The following is a 21886-nucleotide window of genomic DNA, read 5'->3' as shown; positions in this document are numbered from 1 at the left end:
ACTCAGTCATCTGGCTTTGACTGGCTTCGCGCCTCCAAATGCAGGCCACACACTAGAGTGGCTGGGTCCATACACACTATCTACTGCTGGTTTACTCCATGCCCAGCCCAGCCCAACCCGGCGATCCTCCCACCAGGCAGGATCCTTGTTCCTCTTATGGCTCAGTCAGACCAAACATAGTTCAGATGAAATGTCGACTATTTGTTTTAAACTTATTGCCATTTTCCTTCTTAAAGTTATACAGGCCCAACCTCGGGTGGTCGTGTTTGTACTTTTAAGTCATCACCTACCCCACACAGGGTGGCGCCCCTCACAAGTTCCCCCGTTTCTAAAGTGTTTTTGTAACATTCGTTTGACTGTGGACTTCGGTTTGCGATTATTTCCATCAGGTGGGGCAAGACGACTTCCTCAGGCCAACAAGCCGCAAAGATGGGCGGGCACTACGAGAAGGGCGGAAAGCCAGGAGCACCCACGGACGAGCCAACCCTTTGCTCGGCAGACCCCGCCCACATTCGGTGCAGGCTACGGCCGCCTCTTGGCCCGAAGTCCCGCCCTGGCTGCTCCGGTTGAGGCCGGCGGCTTGCCCGCGGGCTCACGAGTCCTTGGTAAACCAAGAGGCCATCTCGCTTTGCTCTCTGCGTGAAGCAACGCCCTCTATGACTGACGTGTCTCTGAACCTATAGAACGTAGCTATTTTCTGCCTCTGCACGGCCAGTGCCTAGCAATCCACGTGGAGCTGCGCCAATCGGAAGTGGTCCAGTGTCTGCACCGCCTCCCGGAGCTCGCTGTGCACGCCTTGGCTGCCTTAGCAGGACGCGCGTGCAGAAGAAGGGCGGTGGAGCCCTGCCATGCAGCTCCCAAAGGACGCCACCGGGCACAGCCCGCTGGCCTCAGTGGTAGGTATGGCGGGGTGAGACACGGCCCCGCCCCCTCGTCCCTTCTATAGCCTTTTCTCCCTCCGGACCGGTAATTATCCTTTTGGACTGGCAGCCTCTAGGGTCTTTCCGGAACGCTACCACTGGTTCAGGAACCTCAGCTTGGAGGGCTCCCACCCTTTTCCTGTTTCAGTGCGTGTGTACAGATGGCGTTCCTGCCCGAGCTCCTACCGTATACTAACCTACACACCCACTTGCCCAGCACACTGTTGCCACCATCCCCACTCTCTTAGCCCGTTCACCTCGCCAGCATGCCACCCTTGTCCAACGTACACAGCTGGTGAGTTAGATGTCAGGGGCCAGGACTCATTGTAGGCATGGTTCACAGGCTCAAGTGGATTGCATTTTTCATGCCAATCTTAATAAAATTGGGAACTGGTAAGTTAAGGCCTAACCTTGTCAAAAATTCGCGTTATATCCCCTTTTTGTTGCTAGGTCTCCTGTAGCTCTGGCTGGCCTGCAACACAAGCAGCTGAGAATGACCTTGAGATAACCCTCCAGCCACCACTTCCCACTTAACTGATAACAAATTTGAGCCACCACACCCTTCTTTAAATCTTGTGGGTTTTAGAAAACGAAAAATGTTCTTTTCCTTTAGAAGCTCAAATAAATAATAAATAAAAAGTATCTCGGCAATCATTTTCAGAACACAAACAGGATGAAATGCCATTTTTGGATCACCAGCTCCTTAAGAGCATTTCATTTGTAAAGAACTTGGTAAATTTTGTCTTCAATACTCATTTGTAAGCTATTTATAACTATGTTCACATTCAGTAATTTAAAAATGATTGTGTAGATGTTACCTATAGTGATCTATATAGATATTGTAGGTAGACCTTGGAGACTATGTAGTTATTGTCTGTGTCACATAATAGCTATGCAACATGTGCGTATATGTGTGTATATGTCCACACTTATGTAACCTATTGGTTTTCCATCCCAGAAACTTGTTCACTTTTGTTTTTGCACGTTAACACAAGGGTGACACCGACTGTTAATTTCTGTGGCTATTCTTTTCTGCTTACTGTGTTATATAAAATTGAGTCAGTTCCCGTGACAATTGTAGTTTTAGTGATTTTATTTCATACCACTTTAGAAACATTTGACTTTATGAGACTCCCCAAGAGAGTGCTGGTGCCTGAATTCAACTTTAGAACAAAGATACAGACCTCTACATACCCCTTGGTCCAGCTTGGCTGTGTGATTAGCTGTGCAGTAATATGAAGGGGCCACTCTGTTAGAGTTTTCCTAAGGGTGAGTTTGCCATCTAGTCAAGGGCTGGTTCTCATGAGGAGGAGATAGATGGTTTAATCAGAATAATGATGCATTTGCCCAGTGATCATGAATTTACTATGGAGCTGGGGGGGCATTTTGATACTTTTCAGCCACACACCCCCACCCCTGCTTCAGAAGCATCTAGAAGGGAATGTGGATAGATAAATAGATCAATGGGCAAAGGCACTTTCCATCAAGCTTGACAACCTGAATTCATTCTCCAGTGTCATGCGTGCATATTGATAATAGATGAATAAATGAAATAATTTTTTTAAAGCATCAAGAACTTGAGGGGACGAAACAACACAGAGAAACCCTGTCTCGTAAAAACCAAAAAAAAAAAAAAAAAAGAACTTGAGGGGAACCTAACACCTATTAAGTCTTATGGACCAGATGAATGTCAAGAGCTTTAGAGAGGAGAAATAAGGAGAAATAGATACCTTTGGTTTGTTGGGCATGCCCTAGCATGAGGCCTGGTTCTAGGCCTTCTGAAGGCCAGATCCTCATCTTTAGGGATAACTGCCTCATGGATGCTGAAGGGAGTGCAGTTCCTCATGACTGTTTGTTAACCCATTTCTCTGAATTCTAGTCTATTATCCTCCCAGTGCACAATGCTGAACAGTGGTTGGATGAGTGCTTGGCATCTGTTTTGCAGCAAGACTTTGAAGGCACCATGGAGCTCTCTGTCTTTAATGATGCCAGCAAGGTATTTATGGGCCAGCTGTTGGGTGACTTAATGCTTTACAAACCACATTTAAGGGATGTTGCCTGACGTGCAGTGTCACACTTACAGGACAAGTCTAGGACCATCATTGAAAAATGGAAAGTGAAACTGGAAGATTCTGGCATCTCTGTAGTCATTGGAGGCCATGACTCTCCTTCTCCCAGAGGAGGTAACATACTAAGTTATAATTATGGTTTCTTAGCAACCTATAAACATAAATGATTTCATATTGTTCCAGTCTGGAGAAAAGTATCCTGGTGAAGAAAAGCATTTTGGTAATCTTCAGGTCTGGTGATTAGGTTTGCAACCCTAATCACCAGACCTGAAGATTACCAAAATGCTTGTACACAAATATTTGTATGGGCACCATTGATAAGAATTTCCACAATACAGAAAAACCCTGTCTCGAAAAAAAAAACAACAAAAAAAAGAATTTCCAAGTGGAAAAATCTAAATGCCTATCTACTGATGAAATTGATAAATAGAATACTCTATCTGTACAACTGAATTATTCTCTAGTAAGGAATGAAGTATTGAATTGATATAACAGATGAATATTAATAAAACTGTGCTTAAGGACATAAGTCAGTACATAATCTGGTTGTACTGATATTAAATGTCCAGAACTGACAAATCTGTAGACATGAATGACATCTGTGATTGCCTTGAACCAGAGTAACCCATGATACATCCAAGATCAATGCACTACTTGACTTGGTATTTGGTGAAGGCTAATTCCTGGTTCACTGAAACTATTCAAGGCCTCTATCCCATTCTCATTCATGGGTCTCCACCTCCATACCTCCTAAAACCTACACCTGGATTAGGTTCCAACTATACCTACACATGGATTAGGATCCAACTACAAATTGGGAGTGGACATAAACATCAAGACAGCAATAAATCCTTACCAAAGAATGAGAAACTGGTTGGCTGGGAGGAGGCAGAGATAGGTTGATCTCTGTGGGTTCAAGGTCAGCCTGATCTACATACCGATTCCACACCAGCTAGGACTATACAGAGACACAGAAACTGAGGTCCACTTGGTTTAATGTGCCTGGTGTCCTGGAGGCCAGAAGAGGGTGTCAGATTCCTGGAGACTGGAATTATAGACAATGTGAGCTGCCACCTAGGTTCTGGGAATTAAACTTTGGTCCTCTGTAAGAGAAGAGCGGTCCGTGCTCACCACTGAGCCATCTCTCCAGTCACCTATAGCTTCCTTCCTTCCTTCCTTCCTTCCTTCCTTCCTTCCTTCCTTCCTTCCTTCCGTCCGTCCGTCCGTCCGTCCGTCCTTCCTTCCTTCCTTTCTTTCTTCCTTCTTTTGTTGTGTGTGTGATTTTTCAAGATACGGTTTCTTTGTGTAGCTGTGGCTGTCCTGGAACTCACTCTATAGACTTGGCTGGTCTTAAACTCAGAGATCTGCCTATCTTTGTCTCCCAAGTGCACCACCATGCCTGGCATCAACAGCTTTCTTAAGAGACTTTTTTTCTCCAGAGAATTGTCTTGACACTCTTGTCAAGAATCAGTTCACCACAGATACACACTGTGGACTCTGTTATACTTCTTCGGTCTCTGTGGCCATCCTTATGTCAGTACCATGTTTTTGGCTATTATAGCTTTTTTGTTATGTTTTCTGTCCATCTGTGTTGCATGTACAAGCAAATACTTAGCCTTTGGTGTACATTCTCAGCCAAATAAATAGTTTTCTTAATTTCCTATTGCTTTACTGCTTATTTTTCTTATTGTTGATACTGTAGATCTTACAGCTTTGCTTACTTTATTTATTAACACTAATAGTTTTTTTCTTTTTAAAGGTAGTGTTGTGTATTCACAGAGATAGAGGTAGTCTTCCTTTTGATTCAGTTTGTGTGTGTACAAGTGCGTGCATGTGTGTGTGCATTTGTGCCTTGTAGCCCAGACTAGTGGCCTAGAACTCACTATGTTGCCTAGGGTGGTCTTAAGCTCATGACCTTTCTGTTAAGTATCCTGGGTATTGTTCTTGTGTCACCATGCCTAGCTCCCTATTTGGACCTTTTCTTTTTCATGTTTAATTGTGCTGATTAAAATTTCTAATAAAGTGCTGAAGTAATAAAAGTAGACATCCCTATCTTTACCCTGACCTTAGGGGGAAAGCTTTCAGTCCTCCACTGTTGAGTATGACACTAGCTAAGGGGTTTACTAATGCCCTTTATCAAACTAAAGAAGTCCTCTTACATTGCTGGTTTATGAGTATTCTATTTCTAGTAACCAAAGGGGTGCATGGGATGGAGTTTGTCAAGTAATTTTTTTTGGCATCAATTTGAGAAACTGGATGTTTTTCCTTCATCATGTTAGATTATGTATTACACTGATATCCATTATTGAACCATTTTTGCATTATTTGGGTAAGTCCCACTCAGTCATGCTGTATAATCTTTCTAGTAGACTGTGTGTGTGTGTGTGTGTGTGTGTGTGTGTGTGTGTGTGTGTGTGTGTGTGTGTGTGGTGTATGTATGTCGATTTGTGCATGGAGGCTAGATGTCCAGTGTCATTCTCCACCTTACTTTTTGGCACAAGGTCTCTTATTAAACCTAGCATTCACTCACTGGGCAAGAGTAGTTGGCTAGCATTCTTCCTGTCTCTGCTTCCCCAGTGCTAAGATTATAGGCATATAATACCATATTTGGCTTTTTATATGGGTTCTGGAGATGCAAACAGTTCCTCATGTGTGTATGGCAAGCACCTACTAACCGAACCATTTCCCATCTCTTGTTAAAGGTTTTTTTAAATTAATTTTTTTTAGACAAGCTTTCACTATATAGTTCTGGCTGGCCTGGAACTTGCTGTGTTGATCAAGCTGGCCTAGAACTCACAGAGATCCACATGCCTCTGCTTCCTAATTTCTGGAATTAAAGGTATGAGCTACTACACTCAGCTTTTTTTTTTTTAATGATGTATACAGTGTTCTGTCTGTATATCTGCCTACACCTACAGGCCAGAAGAAGGCACCAGATCTCATTATGGATGGTTGTAAGCCACCATGTGGTTGCTGGAAATTGAACTGAGGACCTCTGGAAGAGCAGCCAGTGCTATTAACCACTGCGCCATCTCTCCAGCCCCTACACTCAGCTTTTATTAAGTATGTGTGTTCATAAGGGATGTTGCTGTATGGTCTCCAGTTCTTACACTACTTTTGGTGGCTTTGATGTTGGGAACTCTGCCCTGTAGGACAGCTTACAAAACTGTAAATATAGGACTATGTTGACACTCCTGTTTGGTAGAATTCATTGGTGAATCCATTAATTAGATCCTGGACCTATTTCTTTGCTTTATTCTTGAGTTGATCTCTTGCTCCTGAGTCACTTTTTAGTTTGTTTCTTGGTGAATACAAAGTCCCATTTTCCCCAGCAATGAGGCAGCTGTTTCTCAAGAGCTGAGTTGTTTTCCAGATGCCCTGGGATGGCTTTGGGCCTCATGCTGTTCTTGGTCATCAGCATCACAGCCTTCCCTTGAAGAAACACACACGACCCCACTTTATCTGCCCCACTATGAAGCATTTTTAATGATCGTCCAGAAGTTAGGTGATCTTAAGGAAGCAGTTGGACTTGGAGGTTGCCTAGTCTTTCCTGGTTATTATGGCATTAGAGATTGGCATGGAAAGTTAAAAATTTATGTCACTCTAAAATTTTAGTCAGGTACTGCATTTGGCTTTTACCTGGGCTTGGGGATTAAAAAAAAGTAAATAGCAAAAGTAGAACACATGTGCGATGGTTAATCCTGGTTATCAGTTTACTAGATTTGTAATCAACTAAAAAACACACTGCTGTGCAGTCCCTCGAGGGGGCTTCTTGATCAGGTTATTTGAAGTAAGAAGACTAAATGTGGGTAGCACCGTCATACTACATTAAGAAGCTTTACTTTTTGCCTGTATCCTTAACACACTGGCAAGTTTACCTATCTGTTGGCTGTTGAACCCGCTACTGCCATCCTTCTCTCAGATCAAAATCTAGCTGCTTTGAGATTCCAGTGTGAACTGAAGACTCACACCCTCTAGGAATCCTCAAGGCCTTCAGCACCAGATTGGACTACTGAGATACCCAGTTTCATAGACAACAGGATTCTCAGCCTTTCCAGTATGAGACAGTGTTGTTGTACAGGACTATTGCCTGAGCCAAACTACTGCCTTTGTCAGGGGTTGTGCTCACAAAAGATTCTGCTCACAAAAGATCACCACAGCTGTGCCTCATAGAAGGAGAGGTGGGGAAGGTCTTAGAACCTTCAGTTGAGTATTGAGTTTCCCCTGCCAACTACCTGTATGCAATTTTGCCCTAATTACATGGGGTCTTGGAGGAAGGGTTAGAGGATATAGGTGTAAAAAGACCAGAAGAGGGGCCTCTATCTGCGCAACCCTAGAGAAGCTGTCATTCCTGCTGAGTGCAGACCTTTCCAGTGTGGCCACTTTAAGGCCAGTGCCTTGCCTGTAACCTCTCACCCATGTCTCTGTAAGTATGTTTAATAAACTCATCAGTTCCCCAGGTGAACTTTTATGAAATCATACCTCAGTTTGTTGTTGGGTAGATATTGTTTGTCTCCTACAGGGAAGGAATTTTAGTAACAGCCATTAATAGACTACCCAGACATAAAGTCAATCCAATATATTCTCATTCAATATATATTTATTCTATTGGTTCTGCTTTCCCCTTGAACTCTGAACACCCTGTAAGTGACAAGCCATTTCCTTCTTGTAACTATGTAGAGTTTATTCGTATCTTTTTGGCATTTTTTCTACATTGTGATTTATTTGTTTTAGAGTTTATTTGGCTTCCTAAATGTTCATTACTGTTTGTTTGAATGTATCTGGGCAGTTTCCTGCCATTATCCTTCCATGATTTTTTTCTGCTTATTTCTTTCCAACACTTGCAGCATATATACCACGAATATACATTGAGTGCTTTTTTTGGGGGGGGGTTCGAGGCAGAGTTTCTCTGTGACTTTGGAGGCTGTCCTGGAAGTAGCTCTTGTAGACCAGGCTGGTCTCCAACTCACAGAGATCAGTCTGCCTCTGTCTCCCAAGTGCTGGGATTAAAGGTGTGTGCCACCAACTCATTGTGTGCTTAATGGTGTTTTTTTGTTCTGTTTTGTTTTTTTGTTTTCTCTTGTTCTTCAAGTAGCAAAATCTTTTTTTTTTTTTTTTGAGACAAGGTTTCTCTATGTTGTTTTTGAAGGCTGTCCTAGAACTCACTCTGTAGACCAGGCTGGCCTGGAACTCACAGAAATCCACCTGCCTCTGCCTCCCGAGTGCTGGGATTAAAGGCGTACCCCAGCCAAGTAGCAAAATCTTTATTATCTATTTTTCAAGTTTCCAAATTCTGCCAGTGTTAATGTAGTCCTGAGTCTATTACTGAGAATCAGTTTCTGTTGTTACACTTTGCAGTTTTAGGGTTTTTGTTTTGTTCTTTATTCTTAATGCTATTTTGAAAAATACGACATTGTTGCAGCTTTATTTCTGTAGTCAGGGTTTCATTTGCACGTAATGTATTTGTAATGACTGCTCTGGCTCTCAGCTTTAAACCTGGTGTCTAGTCTGTTCTTACTGAAAGTTTCTGCTGCCTGCCCTTTGACCTGAGTGTAGGGCATGCGTTCCTGTTTCTTTTCATGGCTTCTGTTTTCTGCTGGAAAATGACAGTACAAATAGCAGGCATCTGGTTGCTGCTGATACTGCACAAGATGTGTGGTGATGCTCCTCAGAGGCAGGGTTACCTAGGATGGCAACAGTCTTGGCTGGGCTGTGGACCTCTTTCTCTTTCTATACCTTCAGGTATAGTAACTGCTGATTGCTCTAGGGTTTTTTTTTTGGGGGGGGATGTAGTTTGTTTGTTGAACATGAGTTGGTACAGAGATGAATCCAGTCAAATTTAAGCCCCTTTGAAGGGATAGTTCCTGAGGTCAGTGCTTTCAGTGGTGAATCTGGCAAACTGCCGTTCCCATTTCCTCTGCAATTTTTTTTAGGGCACCTAGGCCTGGGTATCACCACATTATTAAATGTAAGGTCTGTACCTTTATGGTCTGTATTCTGCTAAGCCCAATTCTCCTTGGCCATTGTGGTGGTTTGAATAGGAATGACCCCTGTAGGCTCATATATTTGAATGCTTGGTCATTAGGGAGTGGCACTACTTGAAAGGTATTAGGAGGTATGGTCTTGTTGGAGAAGATGTGGCCATGTTGGAGAAGTGGGCTTTTGTGTTTCAAAAGCTCAAGACAGGCCCTATGTGTCTCTTCATGCTGCCTGTGGATTCAGATGTAGAACTCTCAGCTCCGTGTCTGCCTACATGCTGGCCAAGCTTCTCTCCATACTGACAATGGACTAAGCCTCTCTAAAGGTTTCTTTTATAAGAGTTGCCTTGGTCAAATCAGCCAGATAGTCCAGTCACAGTTCTGCGATGCAGGTGAGATAGTAGAAGCTCCCTTCTGCCCAAACTTGATAAGTGAGCTGAGGGCTTTTGGCTAGCTGGACAGTACTCCCTGATGTCACCTAAGTTTGTCTCTCCCCATGGGATGCCTACTTTATGATACAAGCAAAGATCAGGACACTCAGGGCCCCACTTTTATCAGGGACACTGCTGCCAAGACAGAAGGAGCCTTCATCCTGTGGGTCTGGGAAACAGATGGGAACTCCCAGTTCTCATGCAGGAATTCCAAGTACTCAGCCAGTTCACCTGGGACTTACTAGTTTATACCCGGGAGCTGGATGAGGATGAGAAGTGTGTTTACTGGCTAGTTTCGTGTCAACTTGATGTTAGTTACCGGAAAGATTATGTTGGCTAGTTTTATGCCATCTTGACACAGGCTGGAGTTATCTGAAAGGAGGGAACCTCAATTGAGAAAACAGTTTCCATAAAATCTGGCAATAGGGCATTTCTTAATTAGTGATTGATGGGGGAGGGCCTAGTCTGTTGTGGGTGGTGCCATCCTTGGGCTGGTGTTCTTGTGTTCTGTAAGAAAGCAGGTTGAACCAGGCGGTGGTGGAACACACGTTTAATCCCAGCACTCCAGCACTTGGGAGGCAGAGGCAGGAGGATCTCTGTGAGTTCGAGGCCAGCCTGGTCTACAGAGTGAGTTCCAGGACAGCCTCCAAAGCAGTACAGAGAAACCCTGTCTTGAAAAACCAAAAAAAAAAAAAAAAAAAGAAAGAAAGAAAGCAGGTTGAGTAAGTCAGTAAGTAGCACCCCTCCATGGCCTCTGCATCAGCTCCTGTCTCCAGATTCCAGTCCTGCTTGAGGTTCTGTCTTGACTTCCTTCAGTGATGGACTATGATGTGGAAGTATAAGCCAAATAAACCCTTTCTTCCCCAACTTGCTTTTGATCATGGTGTTTCCTCATAGCAATCGTAACCCTAACTAAGACAGAAATTGGTACCAGAATAGTGGTGTACTGCTGTGACAGACCTGACCATGTTGTTTCTGGGAGGATTGTGGAAGGACTTTGGAACTTTGGGCTAGAAAAGCCATCGGGTCTTGGGCACAGTTCTGTAGGAGTTTGGAAGATAAGAATGTTCAGAGCAGTGCAGGTGAGGGAGGCCTGGCTTGTGGAGTTTTAGGGAGAAGCAAAGACTTTACCAGGCCTTTTGTGTAATGAATCTGTGATGTCTGGTCAGCTGGAACTGAAGAATCAGCTGTGATTTAACAAGGAACTAGAAACATTAAGGTTAAACCTTTGCTTTTCTGGGACAATGGACAATGGTCAGCTGGGACTGAAGAATCATCTGTATTAAGAAGAGACCAGCATCACTGAGGTGAAGTCTTTCTGGCAAGTGTTTGCTTAGGGTCAACACACAGAAGCTGTGGTACAGATTTTCCCAAGGTTGTACTCACGTTGGCAGCTGAGCTTCATAGTGTAAGAGTCATCCAGGTGGTACTGGTTTTGAAGGCATGAAGGGGTCGGTCATGGAGAGAAGCTGAGGCTTCACACTGTGTGATAAGGCTGGAGCCTCTGAAGTGAGCCTGGGAGAGGCTATTGGTGAAGGTGCAGCCCGACTGCAGCAACAGACTTCAGCGGTTTGGAGATGACGACCGAGAACAGTGCCTCAGTGGTTTCGTGGAGCCAGCTGGAGCCTAGAAGACAAGTTGTGTGTGATGCAGAGGGCAGAGTCAGGGAGGGCACAGAAGATCATGAGTGAATCCCAGACATTGGCATTGAGATATTCATACTGTTGGGGTTTGGTTTTGCTTTGTTCAGATTGTGACTGTGCGCTGGTTCCTCCCTCTTGCTGTAAGAAAATATTTAATTATTTTTTATTTTTACAGGACTCCACAGTTGAAAGACTTTGAATTTTAAAAGAGACTGGCTATTTCAAAGAGACTGAATTTTTAAAGACTGGAATTTTTAAAATTTGGAATGTTTATATTATAATGTTGATATTAATATATGATCTTGGGGAAGAACTATTAATCCAAAGATTCACTAGGGAAAAACCAGTTCCACCATTTTAGTCCAAATTAAGGCAAGTTTTATTAAATATTAAATACTGGCCAAGATGGAATTTGGTCAGGATGGCTACCTGGAACCTATCCCAGTTGGGTGGCCCTGAGACAAGTGTTGTCAGGGCTTTTATGAATAAAACTCATTTAGACCATATTTTCCCATGAAGTTTTGTTAATTTTTCAAGAACTACATCTCCCAGCATCCCAGGAAGTTACCTGGACTTGGGCAGGTGGGGCTTACAGGTTAGCTTAGGGCATAACCGGACAAGAAAGGAAGGATTATGGTTTAACAATGGTGTGTTTGTCATATTAAGTGGACAAGGGTCAGTGTGATATCCTGCTCCTCTTGCATCTGGGAACCAGGAGAAGCGACCACATGTCCCTGTTGCTTGTGGCTTCTGCTTTGCAGAGCAGGGAAGGAAAAAGAGGGAGCGAGTTTTAGTCTACACTGTTGGCATCCACCGTACTCACTGGGTTTGGGGAGATTTTCTTGGACAATGGTTTCTTCGTGTACCTTAGAGCCATTTCCAGGGACTGTAAGTGGTGTTTTGTAAGTACTCCTCAACAGCTATTCTGGGGAGCAGAACACTTCATGCTGTGTGCTGAAGCACTTTAGTCTCATTGACTTACAGTGCCCTTTGTTTCCTTTGTGACTCTGACTCCTTGCTCTGCTGTTTTGGTGTTCAGTCTAGGACGTAGAGTGTCTTTAGTTACTGCAACCTCCCCTTGGAGTGTATGAGCCAGTCTAAGTCTAGACCTGTGGAGTGGCACTTACTTACACACTGTCTTCTGTCCTCTGCTGCTAGTACTAATCCACACCTTCACACTTTGCTTTATGTGGTTATGAATCCCCAGCATTTTGTCACTAATGTAGCTTACGGGATATGAACAAAGAGAAGAAAGCTCTCGTATTCATGTCTTTTTCCAGTGTCCTCCTTTTGCTTCATGTAGAAACAGATTCCAATCTTACTATTGTCCTTCTGCCTAAAGGACTTCTAAAAACCATTTCTTGTAGTAATTGTCTGTAGGCAGTGGGTCCTTTCAGATTTTATTTTATTTATTTCTGGCCGTGTGAATGTGATTAACACAAGTGTGATTTCTTTTTTGCCTCTTTGTTGACTCCAGTTCTTCCCTGAGAATGCTGCCCCCTCAGCCATCTTGAAGCTCTTTGCCTATCTGCCTTTCCCCTCCCTCCCTTCTCACCTTCTTCCTTCTTTTCTTATCCTTCCGTGAAGCTCACTTCCCTTTTGTTGTGTGCCGGTGGGAGGTGAATTCCCTGAGGGTGCAGTCAGGTCTCGGACTGTACGGCCCTCTTCTTACCCAGTTTACACAGTGCAGAATCCTGGGGTGAGGTTATTCAACTTTATTATCTCACTGCCTCCTTTACCTCTTGTTAGACCTTCACACATTATTATGGACTTCTTACATAGACAATGTATTCCTGATTAGATATTGTACATTTGTTTTCTGATTTTTACTTTTGTATTTTTGCTTGGTGTGGACGTCTAGAAGGATAATGTGAAGTCATGTTCATGTTGGCGGAGTCCTGAGAGCTCCTGTCTTGGAAGGAAGCAGGTGATCCCTTGGTAGGCTGGGATGTGAAAGAACCTTGTTGCACCTTCACTGGTTTCACCATATACCTGTAACTGGCTTTCTTTTGGGACACCAGCCAGCTCCCAAATCATGACATGGAGACTTCTTATTGGCTGTGAATGATCGGCCTTGTCTTATGCTTGTCTCACTGGCTCTTATAACTTATTTTAACCTGTTTCTCTTCATCTGTGTTTTGCCTTGGGACTTTTTACTTTTCTTTCATTCTGTATGTCCTACTCCATGTCTGCCTGCCTGGCTGGCTGGCCGGCCCTGGAAGTTTTCCTATCTTCCTCCCGTTCCCTCTTCCTCTCTTTCTGTCTGGAGCCTAGATTCCTCCTTTTCCTAATTCTCTCTGCCTAACAGCCATGCCTTTCCTTCCTCTGCCTAGTTATTGTCCATTCAACTTTTTATTACACTAATCAGGTGCCTTAGGCAGGCAAAGCAGCACATCTTTACATAGTTAAAAGTAATATTCCACAACATAAACAAATGTAACACATTTTATAAATGCAGCATAGCCGGGTGCTGGTGGCACACGCCTTTAATCCCAGCACTCAGCAGGCAGAGGCAGGTGGATCTCTGTGAGTTCGAGGCCAGCCTGGTCTACAGAGTGACTTCCAGGACAGCCTCCAAAGCCACAGAGAAACCCTATCTCAAAAAACCAAAAAAGAAAAAAAAAAGGCAGCATAAACAAATATAACACAGTTAAACAAACATTCCACAATAACTGCCCTCCTCCCAATGACCTCCCTGCAAAATTACCAGTTTTTCACAAGTAAATGTATCCTTTGGTTAGTTAATTCCTATTCTTTCTAATTAGAGCTTTTATATTATTATAATATAGTTACACCGTTGAAGCTTGCTGAGGTTCTATTCTCATGTAACTCTTCTGCTACTTGTTTTGCCAGTAGATGGATTCTAGCATACAGACTTTATAAAAGCAGTGTTGGCAGTATTGTAAATGTGTAACTTACATAGTGTAGTAGGTGTTGACTCAGAAGGAGCAGTGATACCCTGGGGCTGGATTTCCTGAATGTTACAACCTCATAGAGCCTTGAACCATATTGTTTCCATAGTGTTCGTTTCTATTCACATGCTGTTTTCTCTTTATTTCCCTTTGAAAATTTTTTCTTCTTACATGTTCCTTTTCAGTTTTCTGAAGCTACTATTTAAAATAATCTTTGTGCCTGGGATATAGTTGGTAATGCATTTAAGATTCCTACTTGTCTGCAGTGCCTTTTTTTAAGTCACACTTAGTTTGGCTGGGCAAAGAATTCTAGGGGCAAAAATAGTTTTTCTCATACTTGTAAAGGACTCACCTCATTACCTTCTAATGTATCATTAAGACACTTGGTATTTTACTTATTTTTTTTTTGAGACAGGGTTTCACTGTGTGTAGTTCTGGCTGTCCTGAAACTCACTCTGTAGACCAGGTTAACCTCGAACTCACAGAGATCTACCTGCCTTTGCCTCCCTGAGTTCTGGGATTAAAGGTGTGTTGTGTACTACTACCACCTGGCCCCGGATTATTGTTGAAGATATTTTCTTTGAAAGATACCTTAAATGATATTTAATATTCTCAGTTTTGAAATTTTCTAATGCCGGATAAAGGTTGTTGTTTGTCTTTCCCTTTATTTTCAAGGTTAAATGATTTCACGTATAGTCTTTCTTCTTATTGTAATAAGTCAGGGGCTCTAAGGTCTTAGATTTGGAAAGGGACAGGTGAGGTCATTCTGTACCAACAGATTGGTTTTTAGATAGTTCTTTTTAGTGAAAAAAATTTTTAAATCTATCTTTTTAAAAAAATTGTGGTGTGAGTGTGAGGTCAGAGGATTACTTGTAAGGTTGATACTCTCTTGCTGCCATATGACTTCTGGGACCATACTCAGATCCTCAGCGAAGGTGGCAAGCACCTTTACTCTAAGCCATCTTACCAGCTCTGCACTTTTTTTTTTCAAGTGTAGAGCTAGTAAGTTACTTGCCAAGGATAGTTACTTGTATCCAGTGTTCAGTGTTGGCTGCATTTGGAACCATCCCTGTGTGATACTTAAAGACCCATGGTACCCAAGTCTTACCTAAGATGGTCTTGTGGAATCTGTCTGGACTAGAGTCATATTTCAGCATTGGAAAGTGGTAGATGTATCCCAGGAGTTCTGAGATAAATTTGGGGTTGAAAGTCATTGCTCTAGCATACTGTCTTAGTCAGGGTTCTATTTGTATGATAAACACCATTAACAAAAGCATCTTGGGGAGGAAAGGGTTTATTTCACCTTATAACACAGTCCATCACTAAGGGAGTCAGGACTCTAAGTAGGAACCTAGAGTCAGAAATTGAAGCAGAGATGGTGGAGAAACACTGCTCACCTGCTTTTACTTCCTGGATCACCAGTTTGCTTTCTTATATACCTCAGTACCACCTGACTAGGGTGGTATCACCTACAGGGGACTAAGCTACATTGATCACCAGCCAAGATAATGTCCATAGGCCAGTCTGATGGAGGCATTTCCTCAGTTGAGGCTCCCTTTCTCAGATCATTCTAGCTTATATCAAGTTAGTGTACAGCCAGAACATACACCCTGTTCCCAATTTTTTTTTGCATTGTCCAGATGGTGTAGTCCATTAAGCTCCAGTGTATTTTAAGGGCATGCAGGCAACAGGCAGGGTTCCCTCTAGAACATAACTTTTGACGGCCTGGATGTGTAGGACCTGCTGCTGCTAGGACTGACTTAGATCCAACACGTAATTCCCCAGGCCTGACTCTCAACAGCTTCCTTTGGGAATTTGGAGTAGAGCTGTGTGGATGGAAGGTGTGAGTGTGCTTGTCATAATCTGGTGGCTCTCAGGAAGAGGAATAAGAGGAAGACTTGCCTTGCTGTTACCAGACTTGATGCCACATAGCTGTCCTCCCTTCCTGCTCTTGCTCTTTTATGCTAATGTTGCCTCTGGATGACTGCTGTAAGGATGATAGTGATGACGGTCCTGTGGCCTCAGGTCACTTAGTGTTATTTCCTCCCTCCCTTCCTATCTCATCAGGTAGCCTAGGCTGGCATCAGCCCTGAGTAGCCCTCCAGGCTCAGCCTCCTGGTATTATATGCCTGTGCTACCATGTTTGCTTTACTTGATTCTTATCGTGTACATCACCATGGTCTTAAACAGTTCTTATTTCACTCTTGGGGGACAGGGGTCGTTATCATCCTCCAATATCCAGACATCAACCTAGGCAGCATGAAAAATTGGACCACAGTGTCTTAAGGACCTTAGACCAACCTTAGAAGATATGAACATTTCTGTCAGTTCTCAATAAACATAGTTTTCTGATCTCTGAAAGTAGCTTATACTTCACACCCTCGCAGTCTGAAAGCCTGCCATGCTGATGTTACTTCCCTTTTCTGTCTCCTGCTAATGTTTAGTTCTTCTTGTGTTTGTTGTTCTGGGTGAAGTACAGAGTAGATGTTGGAAGCTGAGGTCAGCACTGTTGGACTGCCGAGACTCAGCTGAACCTGATCCGTCAAGATGAACCCTAATGTTGCCTCATTAGTGTTGTTTGAGGAAGGAGAACGGCATGGGCAATTCTTAAGACAAAATTTAAATAAAACTATATTCTAGGGCTGAAGAGATGGCTCAGTCAGTAAAGTGTTTGCCTCACAAGCATGAAGACCCAAGTTTAATTCCTAGAACTTGTGTCAAAAAGCTGGATGTGGTAGCGAGTTGGGAGACAGCCAGCCGAGCCTGCTTAGTGAGATCCAGGTTTGAGAGAGACCTTGTCTCACAGAAGAAGATGGACAACATCTGAGGAATGATGCCTAGTATTCTTTCCACCACTCTTCATCTTGTGCATCTGGAAAATGTTAATATTTTCTGGAAATTATTTCCTAGTTTTATTATCTTTAGTTTGAAATAGAAAACTATATATACATAGTCTCTCACCGAATGTCTGTTTCAACTTCTGAGACATGAATTTGTTTTTTAAACTAAATGTTCCTTGCTATTCTTTAGTTAAAAGGGACTTTGCAGCTTCTGTCATTGAATGGAAAGGACATTTTGGTAACTGATGTCCCCTGTCTCCATTTTAAAAACAGGTTTTGTCGTTCATAAAACTTGAATGGCTTGTCACTGTGTCTGAATGCATTTTGTCTATGTAAAACTCAGGACCCAGGTGGACTGCTGGGAGATGACATCACCTCTTTGTCTGTGGGAAGGGAATGAGAATTCATGGCAGTCCTGTATGACACAGTGGAATTTAGCTGATTGTTCGGAAAGACATGTTTGCCTGTAATAAGTAGGATGTGTCTTTAAAGGTTCTGTTTTTCAGGAGTGTTGGGTTATTTGCAGTGAGTAGGACTCATTTTTCATAACATTCATATAACAACAGGAATACACTTCATCATGTGACTTTTTGCTAAAGGCGAATGAACCACAGCCCACTGCTCCTCTTCCAGGGGTGAGGAATGTTAATATCTCCATGGAGCTAGGTTTTTCCTGTTGGAACCATGACAACCATCTACTCTCACAAAGGGACTGGCCTCCCCAAACATGGAGCCCCACACACAAACATTTGACTTTCTTCAAGGCAATAATATTAGAACGAATTCCTTGTCTTTGCCAAACATAAGATTCATTGTGAGAAACTTCCAGCATTATATGGATTCAAGGATTCAGTTTCTCTCTTAAAATCTGACTTTCCATAAGCAGCTTTTGTAACCGACTTCTGTTAATTTCAATGTGCTTGTGACAAGTGTTGTTTTTGTTTTTGAGGTTCTCGGTTTTATTCTGCATGCTTGCCTTGCTCGGCTGGGATGGCCAGAGTTTCCTTGTGGTGGCAAATCTATCTCAGTAGGAGGCATCACATTACCTTTCTTGGTCATTTCCTCCTTTACTTTTGTTTATGCCTGTATCTCTTTAGAATCTGGTATCATTGCTAACTGGTTTGGACTGACCAAGTTCTAGGGATTCAGGGTGAAAATTGAACTGCTACTTGCTACGAACCCTGCAGAAAGATGCTGCTTTGGGCTGGATCTTAGGGGTATGAATGAATGGGGCAGCCTCCAACATCTTGTATCTTGCTTCTTAATCATAGCATTCCCCCCCCTGTGGGGGCGGGTTGCAGCTCTTTTGTATTAATAGGCCCCATATGAGGGGCCCTGTGGGAGAGTGTCATAGTTGGCTGAGATACACATTTGGCTGGTGTTCCCTCAGGACTGATAACTTTCTTCAGCTTGTCTTCAAGAGATTTATTGTTTCAACTTTGTAAACATCTGTTTTGCTTTGTGTGTCTTTTCTCAGTGGCATCAAGACTGTGACTATCTCGTTAATGTGATTCGGGTGTTGGTAGTCTCTTTTGTAGGAACAGAGTTTGTGTTCTTCAAAGCCGCATTAGTGCCCTCTTCTGGACTGAACACCCTTTAATGGATCTGCCTGTAACACCCAGCCAGAGCTTGTGTCACTTTCTGCCTGACAGTCAGCTCCTCCAGAAGTGGTTTGTTCTTCCATCCTAAACTGTCTGCACCCAAGTTACCAGGTGCTCTCCAGTGTTCTGCCCTGCAGTTGCATTTTCTGTTTACATCAATTAAAATGCACAGCTCTGTCTGTAATGCTCTTGTGGTGGTTTTTTCTTTTAAGCTCTTGCACTTTTTCAGCCCCATTCATTTAGTTGTCACTGCAGGTTTTTTGTTTGTTTGCTTGGTTTGTTTTTACAACTCAGTTATAATCTTTGAAGGAAACTTTTTGTTTTGTTCTGTTTTTGTTTTCCGAGACAGGGTTTCTCTGTGACTTTAGAGCCTGTTCTGGAACTAGTTCTTGTAGACCAGGCTGCACCATTAATGCCCAGCTGAAGGAAGCTTTTTTTTTTTAAACTTTAATATCTATCTCCTGGGGATAGGATATCACCAGCCTTTGAAGCCCACGCCAAGCTGGCTTCTCCATCTAGGACAACCACTTTCCCAGTTCTTAATACCAGATGGATCTCTTTGCTCTTGTTTCTGTGTCCTCTGTTGTCTCTGCTTCTTTGAGAGCCCTGTCACTCAGCAGTACAGTGAGAATCACCTATGTTGCTGTGTGAAACCCTGGGCTCTGTGTGCTCACTGTCAAATAAGCTGGTTTTTTTTTTTCCAATATGCAGTTAGTAGTCCCAGCTCTGGACTTTTAGGACTAATTGTGACTAAATAAGATTCTATTGGGTCTGTAATAAAGAGTGCATACTGCAGTCAGAGCTGAGTTTTCATGCTCAGGCAGTGATCTGGGTTGGATATACACACATGTCGCAGGCATTGTCAGTCACTTCACCTCACTAGGTGCTCAGGTAGCCATCCGTGAAGTATTCAAATTGAGGTATTTACCAACCAGTCACACATAAGTAGGCTCTGTGCTTCTCCCTTGTATATTTTACTTTTATTTTAGTACTGTTCTAGATGCCTGCCATGACTTATCCTTGGCATAGTCTAATATCATTAACGAATATGAACATTGCTTTCTGTTTACCTTCCTTTCATTCTTTCAAAACTATACCTGAAGTTTTGTTAGTAGTGTCAAATGACCTTAGCTTTCTTAGAGTATAAAGTATACTTAGTTTTATACTGTTGAACATTGAATTCTAAAAGAGATGTTTTTTCTTTTTTTCTAATAGTTGGATATTCTAAAAACCAAGCAATCGCACAGAGCACAGGGTCTTACCTTTGCTTTTTGGATTCAGTAAGTAGCTCTCTGTTTTGTTTATAGTAGCTTTGTGTATATTGACCAAATAATGATTGTGAATTTTAGTATGGTTCTTAAAATTTTAGATGTTATGATAAATCTCAAAAGTTTAATAGGTTGTTGCTACACACTGCCATTGCACTTAATTAACAATAAATAAGATTATATAAAAATGTGAAACAGGACCACAGAGAATATAAACAACATTAAAATAAGCACAGTACTAGTAAATATGATAAGAGATTAAGGTATAGAAATGGAAACAGTCCATGATAGCCAAAGCAAAACATGAAGCAGATTTATAGGTAGCGGTCAGGAGTAGACCCATAGATGACAGGTATACTTATACAAAGATTCAAATTAATCAAAGTTATACTAAAGTTTAAATTTGTAATCACATTAAGTTAGCAAGATACTTCCACAGAGCAAATTAAGTTTTCAAAATGTAGGTAGTATTTCATTGTGAATTGGTACTGCATTGACAGCATGATTGCACATTTTTGTTCAAGAACTTAAAATGCTTGTGCCTTTGACTTCTGATTTTCACGGTTGTTTATTATAACAGAAGTTAGAAACTGGTTTCTGTGTGCTGCCTGAGCACTGATGGAGAACACTAGCAGACTGTCGAAGAACTGTCACATTTATGGGGCATTCTTAGGAGCAGGACACTTGGTTGTAATGGGTGAACAGAGACTGTATACAAATTGTGCTGCCCTTAGGAACCCTGATAGCAAAGCAAACAAAGTGTGTTAAACAATGTAACTTTTATGTATCTAAATTATTTCATAGGTTGGGCTCCTGGATTCTTAGAAACCTGCATACCAGGGCCCATGTATATGTTGGCCATTGGCTTATACAGCTGTTACAAGTTTTGTTTCTGTTTCCAGTTGGTTATTCCAGGTAACACAGACCAGGAGGTGGAAAACCCCTCCCCCTTCATGCAAGGGACAGAAGGAGAATTGACCCACAGGGTTACCTTGGGAGGTCTGACATTTTGAAGTCAGAGTTCTGCGTAATGTCATCTTTATTGTATTTAGACAGCGTGCTTGTCCGTAACTTGTTGGAGGCAGATGTTGCCAGTTGGATGAGGAAGTGTCTCTGTGATTTTTGTATTTGACCTGTCCGTTGTAGTGTGAAATTATTTGTAAAACAGTGTTGGCGTTAGCTATGCAGAACCCACTTCAGCTTTCGGAAGCAGGTGAGGACTGTGGCTGTTTTTAGCCCCATGCATGTACCTGGCAGAAAGGATCTGTGTGGGCTGCTGCTCTGCTGAGCTTTACCATGACATTTCTAGCTTCACCTTCAAGTGTAGGAAACAGAAAACAAGCTGTTCATTCTGAGCCTGTGTGTAACTAACTAAGGAAGTTTATGAGAGACATGGAGGGAAAGAAAAACTGGGACCTGAGGCTCATGTCTCACTCCTGTCTTTTTTGGTTAGTTTTCTCTTGCTTTATAGCTAGCTCTATGCAGGGAACTACAAATTTTCATGTGAGTGTGTCTATAATTTAGGTGGACTTATGTTGTTTTAAGAGTTATACCAGGTGGTGGTGGACATACACTTTTAATCTCAGCACTAGGAGGCAGAGGTGGTTGGATCCCTGTGAGTTTGGGGCTAGCCTGATCTATAGAGCCAGTTCCAGGACAGCCAAAGCTACACAGAGAAAACCTGTCTCAAAAAAAAAAAAACCTAAAATAAAATGGAAGTTGCTCTGCTAAATTATAGAGGTCATACTTTTTATGATGTTAAAGTATGTCACAGTACCAGCCTCCCTCCATTAAAATAAGGTCCCATCTCTTCAAGCTTCCATTACTTCCCTGCAGTACTAAGCTTTGACACATGGGTATTGGGGAGATACTCCAGATCCAAAATACAGCACCCAGAAAATCTCATTTGTTTTCAGAAGTGATTTGATGGGCTGGTAGTCAGTATGAGGCTGGCCACCAAAAACTAGACTAGAGTAAGGAGCGTGGCACTTTTAGCTGCGGGTGTCAGAGGGGACCAGGGCTGGAGGTTGGACCTGGTGAAGCCTCTGTAAACCTTCATAAACAGAGGAGCTCAGAAAATTTCTGATTTGGACATGGTGAAAGTCCCAAAGGGTAACATACGCCAATCCCTTGGGCCTCACTGTATATACCTTACCATTTGGCTGTTCACCTGTGCCCTTTACTGTGTCCCTTCCAGTTAACTGAAAATGGAGTTTGTTTTTCA

At 42.5% G+C, this 21886-nt stretch overlaps 1 protein-coding gene across 8 annotated transcripts in view; it reads left to right on the top strand.

Annotated features, from left to right (window-relative positions):
• The first annotated feature begins 548 nt into the window (after positions 1 to 548).
• Positions 549 to 21886, top strand: part of B3gntl1 (UDP-GlcNAc:betaGal beta-1,3-N-acetylglucosaminyltransferase like 1) — a 64019-nt gene continuing 42681 nt past the window's right edge. For 4 of the 8 annotated variants that reach the window (XR_005878579.1, XM_013113338.3, XM_040750230.1 and 1 more), the window contains exons 1-4: positions 549 to 896; positions 2800 to 2916; positions 3004 to 3103; positions 19610 to 19674. Coding sequence is in view for 4 of the 8 variants with exons in the window: in XM_013113338.3 (XP_012968792.1) it covers positions 849 to 896; positions 2800 to 2916; positions 3004 to 3103; positions 19610 to 19674 (330 nt within the window). In the remaining 4 variants the exon portion in view is untranslated. Of the gene's footprint in view, positions 897 to 2799; positions 2917 to 3003; positions 3104 to 7297; positions 7416 to 19293; positions 19315 to 19609; positions 19675 to 21886 lie in introns of those variants that run through there. The other 4 variants (XM_005069772.4, XM_040750231.1, XM_021226988.2 and 1 more) reach the window with 4 other exon arrangements.

This window comes from Mesocricetus auratus, unplaced genomic scaffold (genome assembly GCF_017639785.1).
Source record: "Mesocricetus auratus isolate SY011 unplaced genomic scaffold, BCM_Maur_2.0 Super-Scaffold_100007, whole genome shotgun sequence".
NCBI classification, from domain to species: Eukaryota; Metazoa; Chordata; class Mammalia; order Rodentia; family Cricetidae; genus Mesocricetus; species Mesocricetus auratus.
Note: the sequence above shows the minus strand (reverse complement) of the source record. Positions and strands in the feature narration are given on the sequence as shown.